Below are 26,916 nucleotides of genomic sequence, written 5' to 3'. Positions count from 1 at the left end.
AGTTCGAGTTATCGCGAGTGCACTGTATTTTAAAAAATTTTTTATTTTATTTTAAAGGTACATGTCTTGGCTTTTAAAAAATGGTTTTGACTTTGAAAAAAATTAACACCCGCGACCTTGAAATGGCGCTGAAGACGTCCACCTCCAAACGAAACAGGTCTCCATTTTGGTCACGGTTTTTCCACCTGGGTAATCAGAAAGCAAAAATTAGATATGAGTTGTCTTCAGAGTTGCCCTGGTTAAGTTTTCCCGTGACAGATTTTTTTTTTTAAATTTTTTTCAAAAGTTATGCAACAATTTGCAAAAAAAATTTTTTTTTGCTCATTTTTTGAACTTTAAAAGGTTATAAAAATGGAATGAAAAAAAATTTCAAAAATCGTACACGGGGAAACTTAGCGGTAAGTTTTCCCGAACCTTTTAAGACCAAAACCATTGAAATCGGAGTATAACTACTATGAAAAGTGTGACCAAAATGCTTAAAAAACACGATTTTCGGGGAAACGCGTTTAAAGATAAAGTTTATGATGAAAACGGCCGGAGGAGGGTACACTTCGGTGCCCAGAAAAATGTGAAAAAATGCGATTTTCAAAAAATCCTTTCTGTGGCGTATTCTCGCATACACATACAACAAAATTATGCAAAAAAAAAAATCGATTTTTTTTTCGCTGGTGACCAGAAGACCCCCTTAAGCCAAAACAGGTTAGGCTAATGGGCCTGAAGTCGTTTGGTTTGCAGTGTGAAGGCTTCCCCGTTTTCGGAATGAATACCACCTTCGAGGTGAGAGAGATTTAAACACTTGTTAAAGATCCTTGTTAACCAAGGGAGTAGAATTTCCAGTCCTTCTTGAAGTTCTGCTGGAATGATGTTGTCAGGACCTGGTGATTTAAATTTTTTAAAACTTAGTATTGCTGTAGAGATGCTATTAGAGGTGATTAGATCTGATCTATTCCCATAATTACTCTGAAGAGTGCTGGGAAGTGCAGGTAAGTTGGCAACACAGCCTGGAAAGTGAGATTCTAGAAGTATTCTAAGAGTGTGGTCAGTTGAAATAGTCCAAGTTCCATCTTGAGTCATGATAAAACTGGGAGAGACTGGGTTTGATGCAAGAATCTTGCGTAGTCTGCTTACTTCTGAAGTGTTCTCTAATTTTGAGTGTATGATCGCCAGGATGTGCGTTTTGCACTTCTGACAGCTTTCTTAAAGTCTTTGAGACATTGTCGATATTCTTCCCATTCGTCTGTTATTTTAGATTGGTTAAAGAGTTTCCGAGTTCGATTGCGAAGTTCTGAGATTTCTGGAGTCCACCAAAAAGGTTTATGCTTACCTACTGTTTTTGTCAGGGGGCAAGATTTTCGTGCTGCGCTTTGACACGTCTTCGTTATCATGTTGACAGCGTTTTCGATATCGTTTTTATTTGCCATTTCAAACTGCCTGATATCAGGAAGTCCATGGGCAAGATGTTCTCTATATTTGATCCAATTCATACTTTTTTTATTAAGGTACTTCATGGGTTTTGCCGTTTCGGCTTTTAAAGTGAATGTTATATATTGGTGGTCGGAAAAAGAGTGCTGTTTATCAACGCTCCAGTCCTGCACCAGTTGTGTACATGATTCGTTAGCAAGAATAATATCGAGTACCTCTCTTCTAGACGAGTTAAGAAACGTAGGGACATCACCTCTATTACATATATCAAGCTTATTCGCTAGAATGTAGTCAAAGAGTTGCTCACCTCGTGTGTTGTTGTTTGTACTACCCCAAACAATATGATGTGCATTAGCGTCTGCTCCAATAATGACGCGTTTCTTGTTCAGATGCGCCGTATTGACGAGCCTTCTCACTGCTTCAGGAGGAGGCGCCTCCGCTGCGTCGTAAGGCATGTAAGCCGACACAATCCAAATCGGGCCGTGGACAGCTTCAACCTCTATGGCAGTGGTGTCAGCATTGCTAAAGGGAAGAAGAAAAGCATTAATATGTTTTCGAATGAGAATACAAGAGCTCGATCTAACGTTGGCCTCACCTTGAAACAAGATGTAGTGCCTATCTTTCAGGCCGCATATCTTGTCGTTTGATATCCAAGGTTCTTGGATGAGAATGATGTCTTCTCTGAGGTCAGAGGGACGAAGAATGAGGGCTGCCGAGGCAGCCTTAGAGTGGTGCAGATTAATCTGTAGCACTTTTAGACGAACATTCAATGACTGTGGCGTTCGCGTCATCACCGCTATCTAAAAGTCTATCCTCGTCTTCGAGTTGAATGTTAAATAAGTGTCCCACAAGTTCGCTGTTCGATTCCGAGTCGGACTCAATCGTCGAAGCTTGTGAGAGAGGCTTATCGACATCCATCTTGGGGGCCGCCGTACTCTCTTCGCTGGGTGCGAGGAGAGTTTCGGCTGATAGGTCCAGATGGTAGTGGTGATGAACCCGAACGCCACAATCCCTTGCGGTCGTCCAGTGCTTTAACGCTTTCCTGGTCCAGGAGCAGCGTGACATGTCTGGAGTTTCCTGAAGGCACTTCCACCTTAAATACCCTCCAGTTTTCGGTGGGTAGGTTCGGGTTTCCGATTTTCAGTAGCTCCAGAATGGTGTCCGGATCGGATGGCTCTAGAGGTATTCTTGCTCTGCCGCGTGGTTGGTTTGGTATTTCGCTCTTATTGACGAGCTGGAGATTCGCCCCGGGCCATACCTCGCCGAGTCGGTCGAGGGCCATACCGTACAGGTTGACAGAGCGTTGATTCGAGCACGCGATCAACTTGACCCTTGCCTGGAACCATCCCGCGTCAGAGCAGAAAGGAGGGGGTCCTGGGTTCTGCTTCAGAACGTCCAGGTAGCCCAACTGAAGTTTTCTCTCCACAATCTTCCAGTTTGATGGAGAGATGAAACCGTCAGGGTGGCTCTTATCCACCACCGCCTTGACCAGACTATCTCTGGCAACTTCGCAGAACTTGCGTAATTTGACCTCAGAGGAAGTTTTATGCTTCTTGGGGTCGTTGGAACTAGGAGGATCCTCTGAAGACCGCTGCCGCTTAGCTGCACTCGGTTTTTCTTTGGACGCCTCATACTTCCGAAGGAATTCCCGGGCCCAATCGAGAGTTGCCTTTTGTTGGTCGGACAGCTCCTCCTCAGAGGTTTTACCGAGCTTTTCCATAAGGAAAGTGGCGCGTCTTTTATCTCTATATCGACGAAGATGAGGAGGGACAGGTTTTTTGGAGACTTCTGTCCGATTAGTTTTCCCAGTTTCTGGCAAAACAGTTTTGGTGATTGATTGCTTCTCCGCAGCCGAGTCGGTTTTGGAGGAAGTAGGAGCCACAAGAGAATGTGGTGGTGTCTCTTTGACGGTCTTGCTCTTAGTGAGCACTTTCGCCACCGAAAGGGTGGTTTTTGACCCCGCCATAAGTTTGGTGGAGCCAAGAGGTCTTCCGCGTCGGGAAGGAATTTGTTGTTTTTGTTGCGTTGTTTGTTTTGTATTTGTTAGTTTATTCATTTTTCGCGGAGCGGTCACTCAGCTGACGAGTCAGCAGTCGTAACCTGGGATATTAGTAGGGAAATAATGGGGTTCGCCACGCCAGAGCCCTATGCCGTGGTAAGTCGAATTTAAACTGGGGTACGACAGGTGCCCCAGAGTCCGCATACTAGCGACTTAGCTCACCCTAAGCCATGCATCCCTCGGCGTGTGCTGTTCCACCTTGGATTGGTAGCCTTTGATATAAGGAAGTGGCCTTCTCCCCGTGAGTCCATGTTTATTCCATTCGTATTAGCAGAGACATGACCTACTAATACGAGTGGCTTCTCGTCATCCACCGAAGTGAATATGGGTCACTGCCAGCAATTATGGCAGTTACGGCACGCGTGCAGTAACACTGCACAGCATGTTGTTCCCCCTACCATAGTTGTTGGTTGACGAGAACTAGGCTGGTTCGCGAGTAGGCTTTTACCAAGGCTATGACCTACTTAACCACAGAAGATAACTGTGGCGTACCCTATCCACCACCTGGGACGCGCCGCAATAGGTGCCCAACCAAAGGGTTTTAAATTTTAATTTTTACTTTTTATTTTTTTGTATTGTTTTTAGTTTTAATTTATTTGCACTTTTTGAAGTTTATTTTTTTATCATTGTTATTATACCTAATAATTGTTTTTTAAATTTTTATTATTTTTTGCTTTTTAACATTTATTATTGTTTGTGTTTTAACTTTTATTATTAGTTTCTTTTTAATTTCTTATTTAGTTTTTATTATTGATTTTTTTGTTTGTAAGTTTTAATTATCTATTTTTTGGTTAATTTTTTTAAGTTTTTATTAATTTTTTTAAATTTTGCTTGATTTTAATATACCTTTTTTTATTTTGCTCTTTTCTAATTTAAATTTTTTTTTTTTTTTTATATTTTTTATATATTGTTTTTAATTTTAATTTTTACTTTTTTTTTATTTTAATTTGTATTAATTTTTATTATTTTTTATTATTATAATAATTTTTAAAATTTTTATTATTGTTTGTTTTTTAACTTTTATTATTGTTTTCTTTGTTGTAAGTTTTAATTGTTTATTTTTTGGTAAATGTTTTTTAAGTTTTTATTATATTACTTTTTTTTAATTTTGAGTTATTTCCATATATATTTTTTTAATTGTTCTCTTGTTTGTTTTTAAGTTTTATGTTTACTGTTGATTTTAATTTAAATTTTTACTTTTTTTTATTTTAATTTTAATTTTTGTTTAATTTTAATTTTTACATTTTTTTTAATTTTTATTTATTTTTAATCACATTCAATTATAGTACAATAAGTATTATTTTTTCCACTTTTACTCCTTTTTTTGTTTTAATTTGCATTATTATTTTGCTTTTATTTGTTTAGTATTGATTATTTTTTTAATTTTAGTTTTTATGATTTAGTTTTGTGGAGAATTTTTTTTTTTAATTTTTTAGGTTTATTTTTTATTTATTTTAATATAATTTTTTTATATTGATTTTAATATATATATTTTTTATCATAATTTCGCATGTTGTAAATATTTTCCAACCTTTTCAAGCGAGAAGCGTCGCATAAACTAAAATTCTTACTTATCAGTGATGATGTTTTTAGCTTTCAAAGTAAACAAAAGTCGATCTTTCGAGCTTCCTATGCCAGATGAACCACCCTGTATGTGGAGAGGGCTATATTAAGAGAAAATAAATCAAATGTAAAACAATGCACACGTACGTACATAGCTTTGTTTTTGAAGAAACCCAACAGCTGCAAGTGGAAATTGGTTTTATTTTGTTGTTATTTGGGCTCGTTCGAGAATATCAAACCCACCATCATCAAAGCAACAGCCGAAAAGCTTACAAAGCATCTCAGGCAAAAAAAAAAAAAAAATTTTGAACTCTACTTGTGAGCACAATGAAAAAGGCCAAATATAAAGATTTCATTCAACGGAATCGCCAACACCATCGGCGTTTTCAAGCAATGGTAAATCCGACGAAATACAGACCGACCAAGTTAGCGCAAACCGGACGGCTGCACCGAATTAGACCGGAGACGCGGCACACCGACAGGCGGTAAATAGTAAAAACAATGCAAACAAACAACACTCGCACACAAACATACACACATTTCATACACACGTTGGCCAAACCGATAATGAAGTGGCAATGCCGGACAAACAAATAAATGAGGTAGGAAATGGAGTTGCTGCCATGGCTTTTGCCATTGCATGGGCTAGTCGATTATATGAGGGTATGCCATGCCACGCCACCACAACATCAACCGCCGCCGCCGCAGTTGCGCTGCAGCTAGTGAGTCTGGCGCTTAATCCAGTCAGCCGGCCGGGCAGCTAGCAACCAGTTCGTTGCAGTCGGAGTTTACAGCTTGTCAGCCAGCCAGCCAGCCGGCCAAAAAACTGGTTTATATGCATTTGCGCCTACTGGCAGCCACTTTTGTTGCTGTTGTTGTTATTGTAGCTCGTATGGTTGTTTGTGCCGCCATGTTGCCGGTTTGTATGGCTGTTTGTTTTTGTTAACCTTTTATTTCTTTCGTCGTTTACATTTAACTTTATGCGCTGTGCTTCTTCAGTGTTTTTGTCGTCGTCCTGTCCACAGTCAGTCAGCGGCGTTACATACACGTTTCCTGCACGTTGTTTTCCACTTCCTTGTATTTGAATGGTTTATTTTGTCTCCGCGCTCGTTGTATTTCCTTTTATTTGGACAGGTTTTTGTGCCTTTGCTTTGCGTTTTTTTTACTTCAGTTTTGGGGTATTTACATTTTCGGTGAGAAGTAATGTTATGTTCACTTCGTCACGTTACACGCAATAGTTACAAGAAAAGGAACAAGCGTTGGCTAAACTGAGCTCAATTGATCATGCTTCTCAAGGACGAACTATATACATAGTAGTGTGGCACGAATGGTGCCCAATTGAAACGAGATTACTTGCTTTCCTTGCGATGGAAAACCTTTCAGATGAAACTCAACACAAAACTCCAAAATTTTAGACAAAAATGGGCTGCGTCTGATCGACCTTCGTCTGAGGATCTGTCTGACGGATTCGTGGCTCATGCGATTCGGAACGGATCATATTGTTTCAATTCAAGCAATTCGTTTCAGCTTATCTCCAGCTACGCCTAATCGAGAAGTCTTCCTCAGGTGTACCGTTTCGCTTAATTGGCTTCAGAGATGCTTTGCGCTTTATCTGATTTTAGCAGTTGGTTCTATATTACCGGTATGATTCGGCTATATATCCTGCCAAGGATCGCCACTTCAGCAGCATTCCACACAAAAATTTATAGGAGTGTTTTATGGTGTTACAGCAACAACAATGACAACCCTCTTTTTCAGATCTCACGCGCTTCACGTCTAGTTCACTCGGCCTATAACAGCTCGTACTTTTCCACAGTTTGTTCTCCTCTGCGTAGCATAATTCTGTCTAATGTCTTGCGTTATGGCGTGTGACTTCTCACTTTTCGTGTAAAGCCGTCTCATCTAAGGTTTTGCAATACTTTTGTTGTGATTTTTGTTTTTATGAATTTATTTCGGAAATTCAAATTCCACTTCCTTTGAAGTCTGTTTATCTGAAGATCTTGTCCGCCCTTTTTGTTTGCCTTCTTGACTCTGCATTTTGTACTCTTCTACTCTTAACTCTTAACCAAATCCCAACTGAGTGGTTAATTTTCGTTCTTCATAATTCATTTATTTGGGAGGTTTGGATGGGATCTCCATCCCAAGCAATCATGACGGGCTGCAGAGCCTTTTCTCTCAATGAACTTCAAATTTCATTTTAAAAACAGTGATAATCGACTGCATTCGCATCTGCAGTCTGTCAGTAATGAGTTTGTCTACTGAGACTGAATGGCGAATATGTCTGGAGGCCAATGAGACATTTCATCACCTATTATGTTATTGTCCAGCCTTGCCTGGTTCTAGATCGATATTTTTTGAGAAGAGCATAGCAGTACGTATGACTTTTAGAAACGCGGCTTCCGCGGATCTCATAGACGTTATTAGGTAGGCTGAAGGCGCTTAGGATATTGGAGGTTAGGAGAGTGATATCGGAATAGAAAATAGTTCCTAGATCGCTTTTAGATGTTCTGTTCTTATCTTATACGTTCCACCACCCAACGTTCGTCCCCTGGTGGTTGGTGCAGCACGCGTGCGCCAATTTCTATTTCCCAAGGTTTCGAGAGATTTATGAAGCGAATTCTGCTGGATCGCCATATTTCCGGCATAGACTTGTCTGCTGAACCTAGCGAGCATTGGCCTGAATATTAAAGAAATCTTATTTTTAGAATATGGAACACATAAAGTGTCGATGTCACAAATGATTTCCATAAATGGCTTCTCTAAATTGTTTGTGAAACGATGCCCCTTCGACCTGTTTTTGACTTAGTACAAACTAATTGGTAACGATTCTGGGATTTTGTACAAAAATACTTTAGAAACTTCTTAACCCACCGTTGGGCACCCGGGTCCGGCTAGACTGTTCTTTTCATTTCCAGCTCCCAGGTAGCTTCCTAAAATTAAATTTTTTATCGATTTATGGATATAACGTATCAGAAAAAATTCTCGAGCAGAATGAAAAAAAGGCGAGACCCGGGTGCCCAACCGAAGGTTTCAAAAAAGGTGTCCAACCGAGGGTAAATAACTCAGTAGTTGCACGCGTCCTATGGCCAGTTTCATAGCCACTTCAAACACTAAGATTCAGAAAACTACTATATATTAAGTCGCTGTGGCCTTGCAACGATGAGCATTTTCCAAATGTAGAGGGTGCTCTATCTAGTGTTGAAGATATCTACAGCCAGCCAGAGCTGTTGATATAATGGAGGAGGTTGATTGAATTTAAGTTGGCGCACTGCCCCAGGCTGTCGAAGAAAGGAGCTCCCAGTGACCTTAGCCGGCTAGCTGCCAAACAGGGCATTTACAGAGAAATTGCTCAACAGTCTCCTTCTCTGAAAGGTCCCCACATCTGCAATGGACCTTTTCCGCGTGTGTGCCGATCGTCCAGTGACGAGTTTGGAAATTGAATGGCGAGGAGTCCAAAAGACTATCTGAGTCCTTCGTATATCGTATTGGGGCTAAAGGGTTTTCGAAATAGCACATGAAGGAATACAGCTCCATCTTTTCTGCGTTTTCCTGAGAAATAATTTGTGGAGGTCCCCTTTAACAACTGTCAGGGGGATGCCGATGACCGGGTAGGAGGTCTCTGAGGCCAATTCAGTCCCCTTACTGGCAAGTTTTAACGGACACCCTCGCAAAAATAGTCGAGTGACGCCAAGTCGCAACTTCTAGGCGGTCATCTGATATCACCACTGCAGCTGATTATTCGATTTTCGTAAATTTCAAATGCTTATAAATATTTTTCAACTTTGCTCAAGCCAAAAGCGACCCATAAGCGAAAATTTCTGACACATCAGGAGTATTAATTCAACTGTCAAAGTTAATAAAGTATGTAGTTTAAATTTTAAACGCTAGGTGGTCCACCCTGTATTTATTTCCAAGACTGCCTATACGGATATTTAAGTAGTTTTCGAGACAGAAAGTTAAGAGAAGCGCAGGTTTAGGTTATTTTGAAGGCAAGTTGATCGACCCGCCACATCACGCAACTGTGACCTGTTATTGTTCGCGGCATCTCTAGCAAAGTGGCAGGCTTTTGCGTCACCTAACAACAACTAACAACATTATGGCCTTTTTATACGAAAATATAGAAATAAAAAGCAAAAACGAAAAAGGCTAAAAATAAAAACGCGGCAACAACAAAGGAAAACGTTCAAAAATAATAATAAAAATGCTAAACTAGTGAATTATTCCACGAAGCGTTAGCAGTAGGCACAACATGTGCAGAACCGAACCAAAAAGAACAGGTCCGAGACGTATAAAAAAACGTCTAAGAACAAGTATGGGCAAAAACGAAACGAGCGAACGACAGCACAGCACGGCATGTTACGGAAATCACGCGAAGCAACGAAAAAGTGGAGGTGGCGAAGATGAATGAACCGAACGGAGCGCAACGGGCAGCCAACCAACCAACCAACGAACGGCAACATGGACAGGCATGCTTGAGAAATTAAGCAAAAATAGATGAATTACTTTGAGAAAAGTCATATTTTCTTTCTCAAGTGGGGTTCTAAAAATGAAATGGCTGGTGGAAGGGACAGGAAGGGAGCAATGAAAACGGAGTAGCGTTAAAAGCGTCAGCCTTTGCGTAAAACAGCAAGTAAACTGCGTAGTGAGGTCGAGGTGTCACAGAGCGGGAGAGGAAGGTAGCCGACCGTGTGCTTATGCCAAGCTTGACAGCTTGACACTAAACAGAGAAGGAATTTCAATACGATCTTGCTTGCTATCGATGCTAGTGGTCGTCGCCTATCTTGTCTTTTCGATGGGGCGCTGCAGCGACTCATTGTTCCCGCTTGGTGTTGCCGTTGTTGTTATTATGGTTTTGATCTATCTTACTTTGTGTTCTGAAGTTGTTGATTTCTGTTTACGCTTATATTCTAATTTGTTTGGCATTAATTCTCGTTATTCCCTTTTTCCCGTTTTCTCGCTTTCTTGTTTTTGTTTTTGTTTTCATTTCTCCATTCGCGTTTATCGTCTGATGATCTGCAGCGTCTCGCTGTCGCACTTGAGCAGTGCACATCTTCAGCGAACGTTAACCTTTTTGTTGTTGCTTTGGCAGCAGTAGAAACAACACAAGTCGACTAGTGCTTGCTTCACAAACCTGCTCACTCCCTTAACTGTCTGCCTGCCTGTTTGTTGCCGCTACCTTCCATAAAATCCACACAAACCGTGCAATTCCAGCAACAACTGAGTAACTTTCGACGCTGATTATGCCCCAACAGTTGATTAAAAGTAACAACAAAATAATAAGAACAAAAAAAAAATGAAAAAAAACTCTTGCCATAACAATAATAATAACGAAAGTGGAGGAGATATCGTAAGCGGAACGTCGCTGCTCTGGAAGCATTAGGCGGCGTTGGACTCACGTACACATTTGTTCTTATTTATACAGAATTGATTGGCGATGGGTGCGCGTGTGGGCAGCAGACAAGTGAAGATCTTTCCAGCATTCGAGTGCACACATACACACGCACACGCAGGTTTACTTTTATGTGCACACGTGTATGCGCTCGGCCGGCGTTGTTCGGTCGTTCGTTCGTTCGTTGGTGGCAAGATTGTCGCGCGTGCGCTTTGCAGCTGTTCGCTTTGCTTACACGCTAACCATAATTTGATTTGATTTATGTGCTTTGGCTGCCGTCTGGCATCAACGCGCACCGTGTAGAGGCTTGTGTGAGATAAAACAAGCATCATGTGTGTGTGTATGGGTGTGTATGCATATACAGTTGCGGTCAAAATAATAGTGGTGCTAGTACCGCACATAGTTTAATATCAGTTTAGGGAGAAAGAAATCCATTATTTTTGCGTCAAATTTTTGCGCTAATGATTTAGGAGTCTTGAACAATAAGTGAAAAAGACGAAAAGACAAACTCCAAGTATTCGAGAGAAAAATTTTGAAGCTAAGCTGCGGTGTAGTCAAACACTACTGTGAGTGGCGTATAAGGGGTCATGAACTGGACCAACTTATAAGAGGGGGAAAATGTTGTGCGGCTCATCAAAGCTCAAAGACTTAGATGGCTAGGCCATCTAAAGATTTCTGTAAAAATTTCAAGCAAATCAGACGAAAATGGGGGAGTTATACAAATTTGACTAAGATTATTCAGACAGGGCAACTAGGCGCTAGGGAGGCTTTGGGGAAATTTAACCGATTTTTGTTTTCAACCCTATTGTTTATTTTTTTTACATATTTGCAAAGGTTGACGCTTCCATAGATTTGTGTAAAAATTTCATTTCGATTTCCATTCCACGGGAGATCAATGAAAAATAATTGACGCTAAAACATTTGCAACGAAAGCAAGAGGTCAACCAAGATCAAAATGGATTGACGAACTGCAAGGCGACATGGGGGGAACTCAAGATCAACAACTGGAAGGAATTAATCAAGGATCCCAGCAAATGGAGACATTCTGTGTAGCAGACCAAAGGTAACACAGAGCTGTAGCGCCAAATGATGATGATTACTTAGCACCTGGGCGATGCTACGACTATTTACTTCAATTACGGTCAACTTCGATAATTTCTAATTTTATCAGCATTTTCGACATTTATTATTTATTTTCTCGTGGTCTTCTTTGTGTATTGACTAATTAGTTTGTCAAAGTAATTGCAGTGCATGGAGTGAGCTGCCAAACAATTCATGAAAAATATATATTTGTGTAAAAATTTTACAAAAACGTAAATGCTACATTTTTTTATGTATTTCAACATCATTTTGTGAAAATTTGTTTGCAAATTTTTCAGCTATGAGACGAGGTAAGCTGAATGCTGCACCGCTGAATAGCGCAACCTTATCAGAAAACTATTTTCGAAAGGAAAAACTTACAAAGAATTTGAGGACTTTGGACGTGTATTTAACATATTTCTATTATAGCTAACAACTAGAGCTGCGAGGTAGCTTCCTAAAATTTATTAAATTTATTTTGTATAAATTTATGGACATAAGCATTATAAAAATGATCCTCAAACAGGACGAAAACAGCCCGGTGGTATTTATATTTAACTAAACAAAAGCCTACTTCTTTATTTCTTTCCCCATTATGTATGCACTGCTAGTATTTTGACCACAACTGTATGCATGTGGTTACCTTTTGTATAAAAAGTCCTCGGGAATTTTTATTTAAACGAAGTGCGCTTGAGGTATTGCCCAAAAACAGTTTTATTGTGCTATTCCATGCCTCGTGATTGCCTTGCCTCTGTCGGAATAGCCGTGAAAGAAGTCCTTGTTTGGTCTATGCTGAGGATATCGAATTCAGCATATAAAATTTTGCACGTGGTATGCTGCATTCTAATATAAAATCACATGGCTTCGCGGAAATCACATTTAAATTCGCTTCTTAGGCACGTCAACATCAAAAAACCGAGTCCAAAGTCAAGTCTATCCCAATATAAATTTTTTGTTGACGATTTCATCTGACTGTCAGGATATGGGACACTTCGAATTTCTTTCGTCATAGCATTTGAGCGAGCATTCCCGTCGCGAGAAGCCAGTATTATGCAAAACCAAGTTGTGGTTTCTTCACTGCATCAACGTTCCTGCTCACATGCTTTATCCTATTCGCGTTTGTTTACCCAAAAACCGCGTAAATATCGTTCCACATGCTCTGTATTCACTTGCCACGGAGTCCCATGTAACTGTTTTCTGTGCCGACTACTCAAGTCCACTGCTTCCAGGAAAACGTCTTGAGACGATTGAGGCTATAAAGCGAGGAGACTTTTCTCAATAAACTAAAAGCTTTTAAAAAATAGACTGAAAAGATTTGAAGCCGTATTGCACCATGCGGTTATCGGTTTTCTCATTAGAATCTCCCAGGTACATTACATTAAGGGGATTCAAATAAATTGCATCGAGTAATTGAATCAGTTCAGGTTGATAAATTGTTAAACTCCGGGTACTTTTTGAACTGAACGTTGCATTAATAGGCCGCCCATGCTTACCAAGCGACAATGACTGTGCGCTGACTCTCGCAATGCATGTAGGTGTTCTCCTGCTACGCAATCTTACAACTTTCTCCCATTTGTTTTCTCGACTATCTTTTCTTTCTATCTGTTATGCTTTGCATATGTTTTCAATACGTCAGAAATCGGTACATGCATCTTTTTGCTTTTGTTCGCTTAAACCATAATTTGATATGCTCCAGCTTCTTCTTCTGTTGGGTTTTCTAATTATACGTATTTTAAAGATGTGGAAGCAATTCGATTAGCAAATGACATGATTGATTGTTTTTTGTCCCATCAGATTTCCTATAAATCAAGTGGAAAACTCAATTAGTGTCGAGCTTCTTTCTGTAATTGGTTCGTCAGCCGGTTTTGGCGGTTCGGCTGCTATTGCCTCGAAAGAAATAATAAAAGTTAAAGAAATCATCACAAACTTAGAAATAGCCAAAGAAATATTATACACCTCACATCACGTTGAAGGCATCCTGGGAGGTCGTATTAGACATGCTAGAGCACGCACCTTATCGCCATTGCGGGATGCCTGAGCGAGTATTAAAACAATTAAGGAACATTCGAAGATTTTTCGCAAGCGATCGCCTCAAGCTTCTGGTTGAGGATCAACCACTTCCAAGTTAGCTTAAAAAGCATCTTAAATAGCACTCAGAGGGCGACTTTATTTCAAAAACGCCCACATAGAATGTCTAGAAACTCACAACTAAGAGTAGAATTGGATGAACCAAATGCCATCATAGTGAATATCCAAATACCCCGAGTTGTTATTGCCATTTTTAAGAAAGGTTGCCTAAGGGACAGTCCTTAGATGTATATAAATTCAAGTCGTTCCATTAACTAAAAGCGACTGAGCAAAATGTGTGGTGCCTGTGAGATCGTTTAATACCGCGGTTAAGTAAGCAGGAAATAAAATATTTCCTAATGTCGCCCGCCTCAACTATACAGATCGGTCAGATTTTCCATGCCAAGTATTGCATTTAATTAATGAGTGTTCTCAGGTTAGACTAAGGGTATTCCTTTCAAAATATATTCAAAATAATGGTCTTTGCAGTAGCTTAAACATCCCTCCTTAGAGTTATGAAGCCATCAATCGTCCTTTTTAGTCACAGCTTACGTAGGTCCAGGAAACGAGTTGTTTCGACAGGGTGGAATCCAAAGGTAGAGGGTGTTAGATGAGTAGGTTATTTGGAAATATGAAAAAAGGGTTAGTCATGTGTGGGGTGTCTTCAAACATCGATGAGTAGGGTAATGCGTGTCTTAAAAGGCCATTGGAGCTTTTCGTCTGCTATGGATGGTAGTTGAACCTCTAATAAGGGCATTCAGAAGGCGAGTGTTCGTGAAGGTGCTAGTGCACTTTTGGTGAATGTTGTTTAATCCTTTAAGAGTAATATTTTTTTAAATATTTTAAAGGGATTCTTCATCGCATCGATGTGGTTCTATTTCTTTTAAATTTTCTGGTTGAAAAAATATACCGTACAAGTTTCCAAGAAAGGAAGTAACCGTGTTCGTCGAACGACGAAGGTTACCCGCTAAGGGTTAAGGTCTGTTTATTGTATAGTAAGTTGGGTCCAGTGACTTTATGTTTTTAAGATTGGATTTTGGCGAACATTCGGAAGAGATGGTATCTAAGTTGTCGTGTTCATGTGCACCAAAAGAAGAAAGTGGTGTTGTTGTAGTTCCCCTGTATGTACAAGGAACGCTGCTAGAGCGACAGTCCTTGGCCGCATATAAATCTGGGACATTCCGGTAGCGCAGAACCGACTTTCGGGTGAACGGGAATACCTTACAACTTCCATTATCCAAAGCTAAAGATCAAATCAAAAATAAGGTCATAGCACTTATTATCATCGTCAATTCCTAGAGTTTCAAGTTGGGGCATAGGGAAACAAAGAATTCCAGCTAAGGCGCATAGCGAAGGTTTCTGAGGCCAGCGTTCATCTCCAGTTGTTCGCTGGTGTTCCTTCCTTGGATGCTCGAGTTAATCGCAACCCTTGTTATATCGCCTCTCTCCTCCCGCAGTACATGGCCGAACCAACTCACTTCTCCTCTTTCGGACTTCTAATTCCACTCCATAAGTCAGCTTTGGAGATGTTATTTGATCAGAATATTTTAAGAAGTTATCAGTCGGTCTAAAACAAGGATGATAGATTACCAGGCTTGCTCTTTAGGTTAGGTTATGGTGGTAGTCGGTCTGCCTGACCAACTCACTTAGACCTTACAGGTCCGTTGTGAGAGGTTTGCTCTTTAGCTATGGTGGAAAAGAAAACACAACACGGGACACTTTGGCTGCCACGCCCCTTGTGGATTCGGCAGCCGAATTCTGCACGATCATTTCACGTGCATTCACTCACTCGTTCAATCAATCGTTGCTCAGATAGCAATGAAGCAACACGAGTGAAGCTTGTTAATTTTTTTCATATATCACTAACACAATCTTAGTTTCTTCGTAAAAAAACCGCCCATTGACGTTAGCCCATCAGCCGATTCTGACAAATTCGCTCAGAGCCGGTCTGTTAAAGAGCTCACCTTTGAAATGTTTTCACCATGGGCCGCAAATATTGCTGGTTTGTACAGCTCTTTTGCTCTTGAAGCTGACCTACCACCAGCGTAATCTTGAGGTAGTCATTCGATTATAAGGTCTGGCGTCCCGAGATTAATTGATTATTCCGCTTACTAAAGAGGGTCACTAAAGTTCTAAGGCAATCGTTCGTTTGTCCAATATTCGAAATTTCAACTATAGAAAGTTGATTTTCGAGGTGTTTTTGATCCGATTTTTTTATTCCTTTATTCTTAATAGAGCCGAAGGTCCTAGCTGTCAGTGCTCCCTCTTTTACGGGTAAGAATAATAGGGTCCGATTAGTTGTTCTTCAAGTTTTTCGGCTGGAGTAAAATGATTTCTATGCTTAAACTCTTCAACAATCGATTATGCAAAGAGAAATTCGTATCATTTGAACAAATTTCTAAATAATTTTTATTTTATTTTTTTTAATTCTTACCATTAATTAAATTTTATTAATTCTTAACATTTTGTTTTTCTCTTTTCAGCCAGTTCCAAGTGAAAATTACCCATGGTTCTTGAGTATACCAACAAATCATTCAGTTCATGTTGGTGTTGGAATCTCAACAAGTTGTAGGAAATTACAACAATAAGCATAAATGTAATACAGTTGACTACATTTGACATAAAGTACTACAATAAAGCTGTAAAAAAAGTTAAAAAATAATTTAAAAATAAAAACTGGAGTGTTCAAATGCTCGTAAAAAAGTAGCAAAGGAAACAGGATTAGTTGTATGTGTCTCCACCAGTGTAAAAATTAAGTCTAAAATCCTTAATGTTTAAATGCTTACTCTGAAGTTTGCATAAAATAAAAAGAAAGAGAATACAAAAACAAAACAAAATCAACAGAAAATCTGTGAAAATGTCACCGTTATTTTTGAATGTTAAAATGCGACAAAGTACTTTACGGCATAGCAAGCAAACTGCATTTCCACACCACTGTGCAGTGGTATGCAAGTGAAACAACGAAGAAGTGGAAAATTAAGAGCGAATACGCCAAAAACCGCAAGAAAATAAAAAAAGCGAATTCCAAATTGTAAAGATTCAATACAATAGATTTAATAAAATAAAATAAAAAAATAAATAATAAAAAGTGTTAGCTTACAACCACCAACAGTGTGTTAGAGCCTATTAAAGTGCAAACAAAAAGATTAAAATTTTGCCCGCAGCAAAGTCAACGTGTCAGTGTTTTTGTTGTTGTCAAACTGATCATACCCCCACACTCTACCCTCTCCCTGTGTGCACATTCGTGTATGTGTGCCAGTAAATTTATTGAATTTCTTTTGTAAGCAGCTGTTGTAAAGAAAATTACATATATGTATAGAATAGAGGATACCAGCGGTGCCGCAATGGATAAAACTAAGCAGAAATGTAAGTAAAAATTACATTATTTTCATTTTCGTTAATTCAAAATTTACAAATTTTTTTGATTAAATTTACACAAACTTTAGTGAAGGAAAAAAAAGTTAAATGAAATCTAAGAGAACGGATGGGAATGAAATAAAGAGAAATTCAATGAAAAGGAATGAAATTATTAAAAATAATTAATTTGAATGGAATTAAATTTTTAACAAATCTAGAAAAGCGTCATTTAGTGCCTAGTGTTGCCCACATGTGGTTAAAAGAATTTTTTTTATTACGTTGGTAGCAGCAGGCTAATCACCTTCCCTGTCAGAAATCAGAAACAGATTAACGAAACCAACGCAAGACTGAGTCTTGTCGAGGCCCTGTGCTCCCGAGAACAAGGAAAAAAAAAACGTTGGTTATACCTTCTACGTGCCTTTATCGAACACCTATTTTTTAATAGAAAAATATCTATTAATTTTACCTGTTAAATTTCAATCAAAAAAGTGGTCGCAGATTTCTTTGAAAGAGTATGCAATTATTGAAGGCGAAAAAGGCGAATACATAATAAAATATTGTCTGTTTTTTATTTATATTTTTAAAAAATAGTATGTACGTGAAAGTGAAACTTTTACACAATTAAAAATATTCTAAAAAAAAGGAAACGAAAATATCATGCATTTTTTTAAGTAAAATTTAAATTTTTTTAAATAAATGAAATTAAAAAAACTAAAGAACTACAGTTAAAAAACAACTCATGTTTTTGGATTAAATGAAATTTTTAAGAATTAAAGAAGGAACTACTGTTAAAAAAAAACTCTCTGTATTATGTATTTTTGTATTTTTTTTTGTTTATTTTTTGTTGTTTTTTGTATTTTTTTCTTATTGTTTTTTGAAATGTCTTACTTTTTACCGTCAAATGTAACAAAGTAAATAAATCAAAAGTAAAAAGAAATGTTTTCAACTCAATTAAAGATACTTTGCAACAAAATTAAAATAAAAAACCAAAGAAATTAAATTTTTTTTTAAATTAAATGAAATTTTTAACAACTAAAGAACTACTGTAAAAAACAACTCTCAGTACCAGTCGGTGCAAAAGTAACATTTTTTTAATTATGGAATTTTTTTGTTATGTGAAATTTCTTACATATGTATGTAGTTTTTATCGTCAAATGTAGCAGAAATTTAAATCAAAAGTAAAAACAAAAAACCTTTTAAACTCAAAGATATTTTATAACAAAAAAAAATGTACATATCGCTCATTTGCTGCAACGTCGTCATAACTCAAAAATTGTGATTTTACAGGAGACGCATTTTTCAGTTTTTAAATTGTTTTATATATATTAAAATTGTATATGAAAAGAAGATTATGGTCAAATTTGCTGAAATAGCATCTGGTTAAGACGTATATGTAAATTAAAGGTATAAATGTATGGACTTTTTTCTGTAGCTTCAAAAGTACTCCGAGTTTTTCTTATGACGTTGTTGCTGCAAAAAGAGGTTTTATGGTCTGACATAATTAAAATTGTGACGTTACTGCAAATAACAAAAAGTTTTATAGCTGAAAACCTATTGCAAATTCTGAATTTGAATTATATTTGCACCTTACTAAACATTATAAGAGAAAAAATATGGATATTAAATAAAATTTATTGCATTCATTGCATATTTTATTGTAACATAAAAATTAACATATTACTTCAGGTACAAAAATAAAGAAACATAAAGTCACGTAAAAAATAATATTCATTTTAAATAAAAAAATGAATTTAATCAGGATTACAATTGCTCGTAAAAAGGTCTACAATACTTAGGAATGTGATTTTTCTGTATCAATTCTAGCAGATCTTTCTTTTTTGCGGTCCGCTTTCTGAGGTTTTGTATAAAATGCTCTTGTCATTGTAATATCCTTCATGTTTTCCTGTTTAATGACATTAATTGCCACCTTAAATTCGTTTTCGTTATAAGTTGTTTTAAAGAAAATGGTGTTAGGTGAATCGCGCCGAACTTGCAAAACCACCACTGTGGAAATTTTTACCTGTGTCATATTTTGTTGTTGTTGTTGTTGTTGTTGTTGTTGAGGTGGTTGAACATTTCTGAGCTGAAAATGCTCCTACATGTAGGTATTTGCTTCCATCTTCTTTCGGCTAAAGCATGATAGTATGAAGCAATGGATGCTTTTAGTGTGTTCAGTGGGGTGGAGACTGCCACCGCCTCTGCTATGTCTAGTGTCGATCCCTTTCTTGCTAGCTCATCCGCTATCTCATTGCCCCGTATGTCCCTATGACCGGGAACCCATATCAGGGTAATTTCGAGCCAATGGCTGAGCAGTTTCAGCTCCTCTCTTCACTGTAAGACCAGTTTGGATGAAATGTAGTTGGAGTCTAAGGCCTTAATAGCTGCTTGACTGTCTGAAAAGATAGCTACTCTTGCACCAACTTCCTTGTAGAGTTCTAGGGATTTGCATGCTTCTCTGATCGCTAAAAGTTCTGCCTGGAACACGGTGGCATAATCAGGAAGACGAATTGATTGAGATAGGTTGAGTGGCTCCGAATGGAAGCCAGCTCCCACACCACAGCTCATCTTAGAACCATCGGTATAAATTTCGATATCGTGTCTTCCAATCACCTCTCCTTTGCTCCACTCGGCTCTCGGTGGAAAGCGTACCGTAAAGCCTTTCTTGAAGTTGAGGTTGGGGACTGTGTAGTCTGATCCGTTTGTGAGCAGCGGGGGTCCCTGTAGGAGGATCTTACTGTGACCGTACGGCCTTGTTGTCCAGTTTCCTATGTCTCTGAGTCTCACCGCGCTGCAAGTAGCTATTGTTTTAATGTGTAAATCTAATGGCAATAGATGTGTTAGTACATTGAGCGCTTCAGTAGGACTGGTGCTAAGCGCTCCTGTAGTTAGGATACACGCTGTTCTTTGTATCTTGTTCAGCTTAGTTTTGTTGTATTTCTTTTCTGTTGCAGGCCACCAAACTAGTGCCGCATATGTTAGTATTGGCCTTACAATGGCTGTGTAGGACCAGTTGGATAATTTTGGTTGGAGACCCCATTTTTTTCCCAACATTCTCTTACATGTGTAAAGTGCTATGTTCGCTTTCTTTACCCTGTACTCTACGTTGGACTTCCAGCTGAGTTTGGGGTCCAGGATAACCCCTAGGTATTTTGCCTGTTTGGTTAGCGTGAGGCTGATGCCGTTTAGTTTTGGGAGATTAAAGTTTGCCACCTTGGTTTTCTTGGTGAATAGCATCAGTTCAGTTTTTCTCGGGTTTACACTTAAACCACAGTCCGTGGCCCAATTGCTGAGTAATACCAGAGCTCCTTCCATAATCTCACTGATTGTGGTTGGAAACATTCCTGAAACCATAAGCACTATGTCGTCCGCGTAACATTGTTGAAGGCCCCCTCTATGTCGAGAAAAGCAACTAGTGAGTATTGCTTGTATTCTATGCTCCTCTCAATCGCACTTACAACCTCATGAAGAGCTGCCTCTGTGGATTTTCCTTTGAGATAGGCATGTTGAGATGGTGAAATCGTTGAGTCTGTAATCTTTTCCCTGAGATATACATCCAACAATCGCTCGAGAGTTTTGAGGATGAAGGAGGATAGGCTGATGGGTCTGAAATCTTTCGCTGTATCATGACCGCGTCTACCAGCTTTAGGGATAAATATCACTTTTACCCTCCTCCAGCTCTTTGGTATGTGCCCTAGCATAAGGCTTTTCCTGAAAAAGACCTCCAGCCAAGGAATCGTCGTTTCTCGAGTGTTCCACAGCATGGCTGGGAATATCCCATCTGGACCGGCTGCCTTATATGGTTCAAAGTTTTTTATCGCCCATAATATTCTATCTTGGGATACGATGTGGTTGATTATAATGGGTGATAGTTTGGATGTTTGAACACTGTCAGTATTGTTCTCAATATATTCTGTGTTGCCTGGGAAGTGTGTATTTACCAGATGTTCTAGTGTGTCGGCTGATGATTTTGTCCACTCTCCGTTGTCTTTCTTCAAGAAGGAAGGGCAGGAGTGTTCCTTGGATAGAAGCTTGCCTAGTCTGGCCGTATCTTTGGTCGATTCTATGGAACTACAAAAATCTCTCCAAGCCTCTGTCCGAGCCTCTTTGATTGCTTTCTTGTATTCCCTAAGGCAGCCTTTGTAGGGTTTGAAGTATTTGTGTTTGTAGCAGATATTGAAGATTTCTCTTGTCATTTTCCTTTACTTAGATCTTCATTCCACCAGGTAGGATTGGTTATTTTGCCGTATGTGGCGGGACATGAGGCTTCAAGTCCTTTCGTCAGGGAAGTTTCGAAAGCTCTTACTTTCTCATCTAGGTCTTCCCTTGACGTTATGGTTCTATTTAAGCTTTGAAGTTTAGACTGGGTCACTCTACGGAATGTATGCCAGTTTGTTCTTCTGGGATTTCTATATGGGAAAGGTTTCTCAAGCTTAAGATTGATATCAAAGAGGATCCAGCTGTGGTCTGAAAAGGATCTCTTGTCGGATACCCTCCAATTTGTGACTATTTGGGAATTATATTATTATTTGTGCATAGGATAATGTCTAAGACCTCTTCCCAGCCTTGAAAATTTGCCGAGCTCGGAAAAGTGAAGGTTGGGGTGGTCCCTACATTACATATGTCTAGGTTGGTGTTTAATAGGAATTCGAAAAGTGACTCACCTCTTTCATTCGTCTCTGAACTGCCCCAAAGTTCGTTTCTGGCGTTTGCGTCGCAGCCCATCAATAGTTTGTCCGTGCTGTTCAATGTTGACAGGAATCGAGCCACTTCGTCTGGCGGCGCCGGTTTCTCATGTGGCATATACACCGATGCCAGGTATATCGCCGATTTCTGCAGCTCCACTTTCACCACCGTAAAATCGGGAGTGCTAAAATTAGAACACAGAAAAGCTTTTAAGTGTTTTTTAGTGATTATGCATGACCGTGGCTTACCGTCTGCTTTGTTGTAGAATATGTTGATGCTCTTGTTGTTTTGGAACCCCTTAATCTCGTTGTCTCTGACCCAGGGCTCCTGTATGAAACCGATGTCGATGTCCCCTTCCCTGAGGAAGACATCCAAGTTCTCTGTAGCACATTTCGAGTGCTGCAGATTGACCTGTATGGCTCTAGGCATCGGATTTATTGTTGTCTTCAGCTAAGTCGAGCTTTTCTAGTCTTTCTAGCTGTATGTTGTTGTCTGCCTCATCTGGGTCTTCCTCATTTTCATTGCTGTCTGCTTTGAAAATTTTCAGTTTGGCCTTTCTTAGACCAAACCGCATTTTGTTGTCGTGTTGTTTTAGTATTGGCAGGCACTCATCGTTAATCTGCAGAACGAATGACATGCTGCTCTTTTGCGGTTTTTCTGCCTTCACGATTGCCCAGTCGTCCATCGGCACCGCTGGGTTGTGCGACTTCAGGTACTTCAGCACTTCTGCACCGCTCAAGTCCATCACCGGCAGCCAAATGCGAGCGCGAGGAGGGCAGGGGATGTCCTTGGCCGGAATAAGCTTAAGTTTTAAGCCTTCCAGTGTGCTGCTGATCTCAGCAACACACCTTTCTAGGACAACCCTTGACCAGTCGTCGTCGCACTTGATAACCCTACAGCCGCGAAGTACTCCTGCAGAATCGAAGGAAGGGAGAGTTCCGCCCTGTGCTCCAACCACATGCTTGTCTAACACGAGCTTGGATAGTTTGGCCTCCACTTGCCCCCACTTCTGCAGGACCACTTTGCCGCTGTTTGTGGTTTCGTCGATCAGTGCATATAGGAGGTTATCCTTAACCACCTCACTGAACGGTCGTTGCTTTGTTTCTTCGATGCTGCTGGACACCTTAGGTCTCTTCGGTGCCTGGTCGATCACGTCCTGTGACCTGTTCCTTTTCATCGCATCGCCTTTTTTCTTGTTGTCCTCTTTAGGTTTGTTGGATAAGAAGTCTTCGTACTCCTTAACCACCTGCTGGTATTTTAGTTTGTCGGCCGCGTCGCGCTCGTCAGTCGCTCCAGCGAGTTCATTTTTGGCAATCTTGCTTAGAATGAACCTCGCCTTCGTGTAGCGAGACTTCATGAGAGCACCCTCGGATTTGTGTTTTCTAGCGGCCTGACTCTCTCTCTGAGTGCCGTCCGCCGCCTTTTTCGAGGTTTGTGGTAGAACTTTTTGTTGTTGTTGTTGCTTGCTTAGTAAGGGTGTGCTATGGCTGGTACTTCCCTTACTCTTTGCTGACTCAGCCGTATCTTGGCTGGAGGCCAGCAGGGTATCCTCCTCGGAGGATGGTATTGTGTCGCAGCGCGGCACACATTTTTTGTTCTGTTCGTTTTTTTGTGTGTTCATATTCATCTGTTTCTTACGGTTGCTTCGCCTGACTACGTCAAGCTCCACAACCCACGAGTATTTAGGGGAAGTAATGGGGTCCCCCGCGGCAGCGCCCCTTACCGCGGTAAGGCCACAGTTACTCTCGAAGGCGGCCAGGTATTCGAGAGGGAAACTCCGTTCGCGATGCACATGTTTTAATTCCCTGCACCATTCAGTCCTCGGCACGATTCCAAGCACACCTTGACTTGGGAATGTGTTGGTACGGTACTCTCCGTATAGGTGGTTGGACGAGCATCCCACACGCAGTATCGTGTAAGGGTGTTCGACCAATCCCCATACAGAGCTTCCCTCTTAGTTCATGACAGGTTAAATTCCTAAAAGGAATTTAGCCTTCATTTAAGCCCCATCCCCGCGGCAAGGAGACCAACACGATGAGGTCATATTTTGGAGTCCCATTTCAGTTGCTAAAGCCTTCATATCAAAGAAGTCTTCAAGGCAAGTTCCGTAACGTTAAATGGCTTTCCATTTTTTTGGCACCACGAATTGCAGATATAAATGACTCTGGCGTGTACATTGGACCACCTTTCAGCTGTCATTTCACTTGACGTTCAATTAAAGAGTGGGCGGAATCTCCCTCGTTTTCCGTGTGGCCTTTGATTAGGTACTTATGAGTTATGCTTTTTACGTTGAGATGAGATACAGCGTAGAGGTAGAGGGCCACCATGAACTCATTTTTTTGCTGGCCCGCACAATTATCCGAATAAAATATGAAGTCTTCATCACTTGACACTGCTCTTTTATTTAAAAACCGAAGAACGCACGAACCCAATTCGTTAATACCTCTATACCCATTGGATTCATCCCAAACAAAACATTCACATTCGTCTTTCTCTACGATATGCTGATTATAATATTCTTCTTGTTTATTTTTTTCATCACCCTCAGCGACATCGTAGGCACAACATGTTTCACATAAGTCTTTTTTTGGCGTAAATACCGAAATATTATAATCTTCTGTAAATATTCGATAAAACATTACATGGGAACGTTTTTATCTTTACACTCCGCGACGTAGTCTCGGTGAATGTCTGCAATAGATTTGCTACCATCAATACTCGTAAAATGTTCACTGGTGTTTGCGCGAGTGTAATGACTTTCGATTTTTGGGATTTTATCGATAAAGCTTTTAACACCTTCCCTTACAATTTCATAAATTTGTCCATGTTTTCCTCGACAATCCTCCATCAGTAAAACATTTGCCACCTTATTTCGTTTCTCCTGCACAGTTGTTATTGGGCGATCATTAATATTCAAAGTATTTTTATTTTTTAGTGGACTCGTTAAAATCATCGGAGTTTCGACACCGGTTGTGTTAGCCTCAGAATTGTCTGATGTTGGATTTGGTTCGCAGTGACTGTTACTCTTACTGACAATATCGGGTGGAATGTATGTGGTATCACGTACGGAATCGTCATCATCCTCAGAAAATGAGCTCGAGCTTAATGAGTCTGATTTCATTTCAACAAAATTCACTGTTGATGTACTTTTTATCTGGCATTCTTTACCCTTTCCATCTTGTTTTTTTAAAGCCATTCCCACGATTTTGGCGGATCGAGAATTAGTTTCCATTATTTTTTGACTGAAAATGACAACAATACTGACATAAATGGAAACGATTCATAGCAAATAATTTATACTTAAAAAATATTTAGTGCAAGAATGTCATAACGGTGAATAGTTCTGTAATACACTATTGTTTCACTAATACATCTTATTTGCAATAGTGTTTCAAGACAAAATAATACTGAAATAAAAATTTTTATTTTCTGCAAAAACGTCATAACACTCAAAAACACTACAGGAATTCACTCAAATTTTTACATGCACAACGTCATATCTTAAAATAATGCAATATACAGAGAAAGAGATATATATAGAGAAAGAGATATAAAAGTGAACTTACCTTTTATTAATATTATCACAAAACGAAATATGGCACTTTTCTAGAGAACTTCACGATGTTAACCACACAAAAGCCGACGCACAACTGAGATAATACGTTGTTGCAAATACGACGCAATAGGATATGTAATTAGAGCGAAAGGCATCTATCGCGATGCTGCGTGAAATGTTAAAACTTCGGATATAACAATTTGTCAGTTGATCAAACATATTATTTCCGATATATTAGTGATGTTAACTAAAATTTTGCGATTTTTGAGTTATGACAACGTACAGCAAATGAGCGATATGTACATACCTACAATTTTTAAACTTTTTTTATATTTTTGTATGGTTTTTGGTATTTTAAATTTTTTTTTTAATTTTTTCTGCTAATTTTTTATATTTTTAATTTTTCTATTTTTTTTTAATATTTTTTTTTTTATTTTTTTTTTTTATATTTATTTTTTATTAATGTATTTTTTTATTTGTTTTTTTTTGTTTTTTTAGTTGTTTTTTATTTTTTTATATTAATTTTAAATTTTATTATTTAAATTTTTTTTATTATTTTGTATTTTTTTATATTTTTTATATCTATTTTTTTATATTTTTTTACTTTTATTTTTTGTAGTTCTTTTATTAATGTTCTTTTATTTTTTTTTTCTTATTTTTTTAATTTTTTAATTATTTTTTTTTATAATTTTATTTTTAATTTTAGTTTTAAGTTTTATTTAAAATTTTTTTTAAATATTTTGCTATATTTTTAATTTTTTATTTGTTGAAAATTCTTATTTATTTTTTTTTCTTATTTATTTAATTTTTTACCATCAAATGCACATACTTATGTATATACAAGCAATATAACTAAAAAACAAAAAAAAAAACAAAATTGTTTTTTCAAATCAGTTTGCCTTGAGAATTGCATGCTTAAAAATTTATGTGCAGCCGCAATGACTCCACGCTTTATTCAGTTTCAAGTAAATCATTCATTACAACAGAATTATATAAATGTTTTTTTTTTTTGTAAGTTCGTGGAAAAATTATGAAAATTCTGCAAATTTTCATCAAAATTCCAAACTTTTTAATCCGAATTTGTGCAATAATGTTGGGTATGCAGTTTTATAGCCCATTAAATTTTCTTCTTCTTAATTGGTCCATTTTGGCCGAGTTTCACAAGGCGTTAAATTTTAAGTGCCTCAAAAATCGCGTCTTGACATTCACTTATAAATCTCTGGGCGCTCCTGAAAACAACTATCGAGATTTTTTATGTATTTCGAGCAATACTTTTGATTATTTTGACTTTTTTGCCAGCACTTGCACTTAGTTTTACAAATTATTAATACGCAGTGCTAATGGCATTGAAAAACTAAAGAAATGCTAATGGTAAAATTTGAAATTTTTGTTTAGCTACTCAAATTGTTTAAAAGCTCGAACTAACATTTGAGCTGTTGTGCAATGAACCGGTTTCGAGTGAGTATCGAGCGGTTGGCACTGCTTGAAACCCGGGTATATGGAGGTCAATCTTCAAGTTCTTGCGCTCTCAAACGAATTACATTTCCGCGTCGCAGTATCCAATAAATATACACGATTTAACTACGAAGTTCCATTTAACTGTCTTTACTCCCCTTTGTAGCCGGCAGGCGTCTCTTTGACTCTGATTTACTGACTCTAATAAATATATATTCATGTTTTTATTCGAGTTATCATTTCCTGATTCATTTTTGATACCCTACTAAGCTGCTCAATTTATTT

At 38.6% G+C, this 26,916-nt stretch overlaps 1 protein-coding gene across 1 annotated transcript in view; it reads left to right on the top strand.

Annotated features, from left to right (window-relative positions):
* The window catches only part of LOC128858947 (serine/threonine-protein kinase minibrain), a 133,263-nt gene that overhangs the window by 31,284 nt on the left and 75,063 nt on the right, over window positions 1–26,916 (top strand). Inside the window, exon 2 of the mRNA XM_054095560.1 lies at window positions 16,064–16,946. Within this exon, the coding sequence (XP_053951535.1) occupies window positions 16,892–16,946 (55 nt within the window). The 5' untranslated portion in view covers window positions 16,064–16,891. The remainder of the gene's footprint in view (window positions 1–16,063; window positions 16,947–26,916) is intronic.

The sequence above is a fragment of the Anastrepha ludens genome, chromosome 3 (assembly GCF_028408465.1).
Source record: "Anastrepha ludens isolate Willacy chromosome 3, idAnaLude1.1, whole genome shotgun sequence".
Lineage (NCBI taxonomy): Eukaryota > Metazoa > Arthropoda > Insecta > Diptera > Tephritidae > Anastrepha > Anastrepha ludens.
Note: the sequence above shows the minus strand (reverse complement) of the source record. Positions and strands in the feature narration are given on the sequence as shown.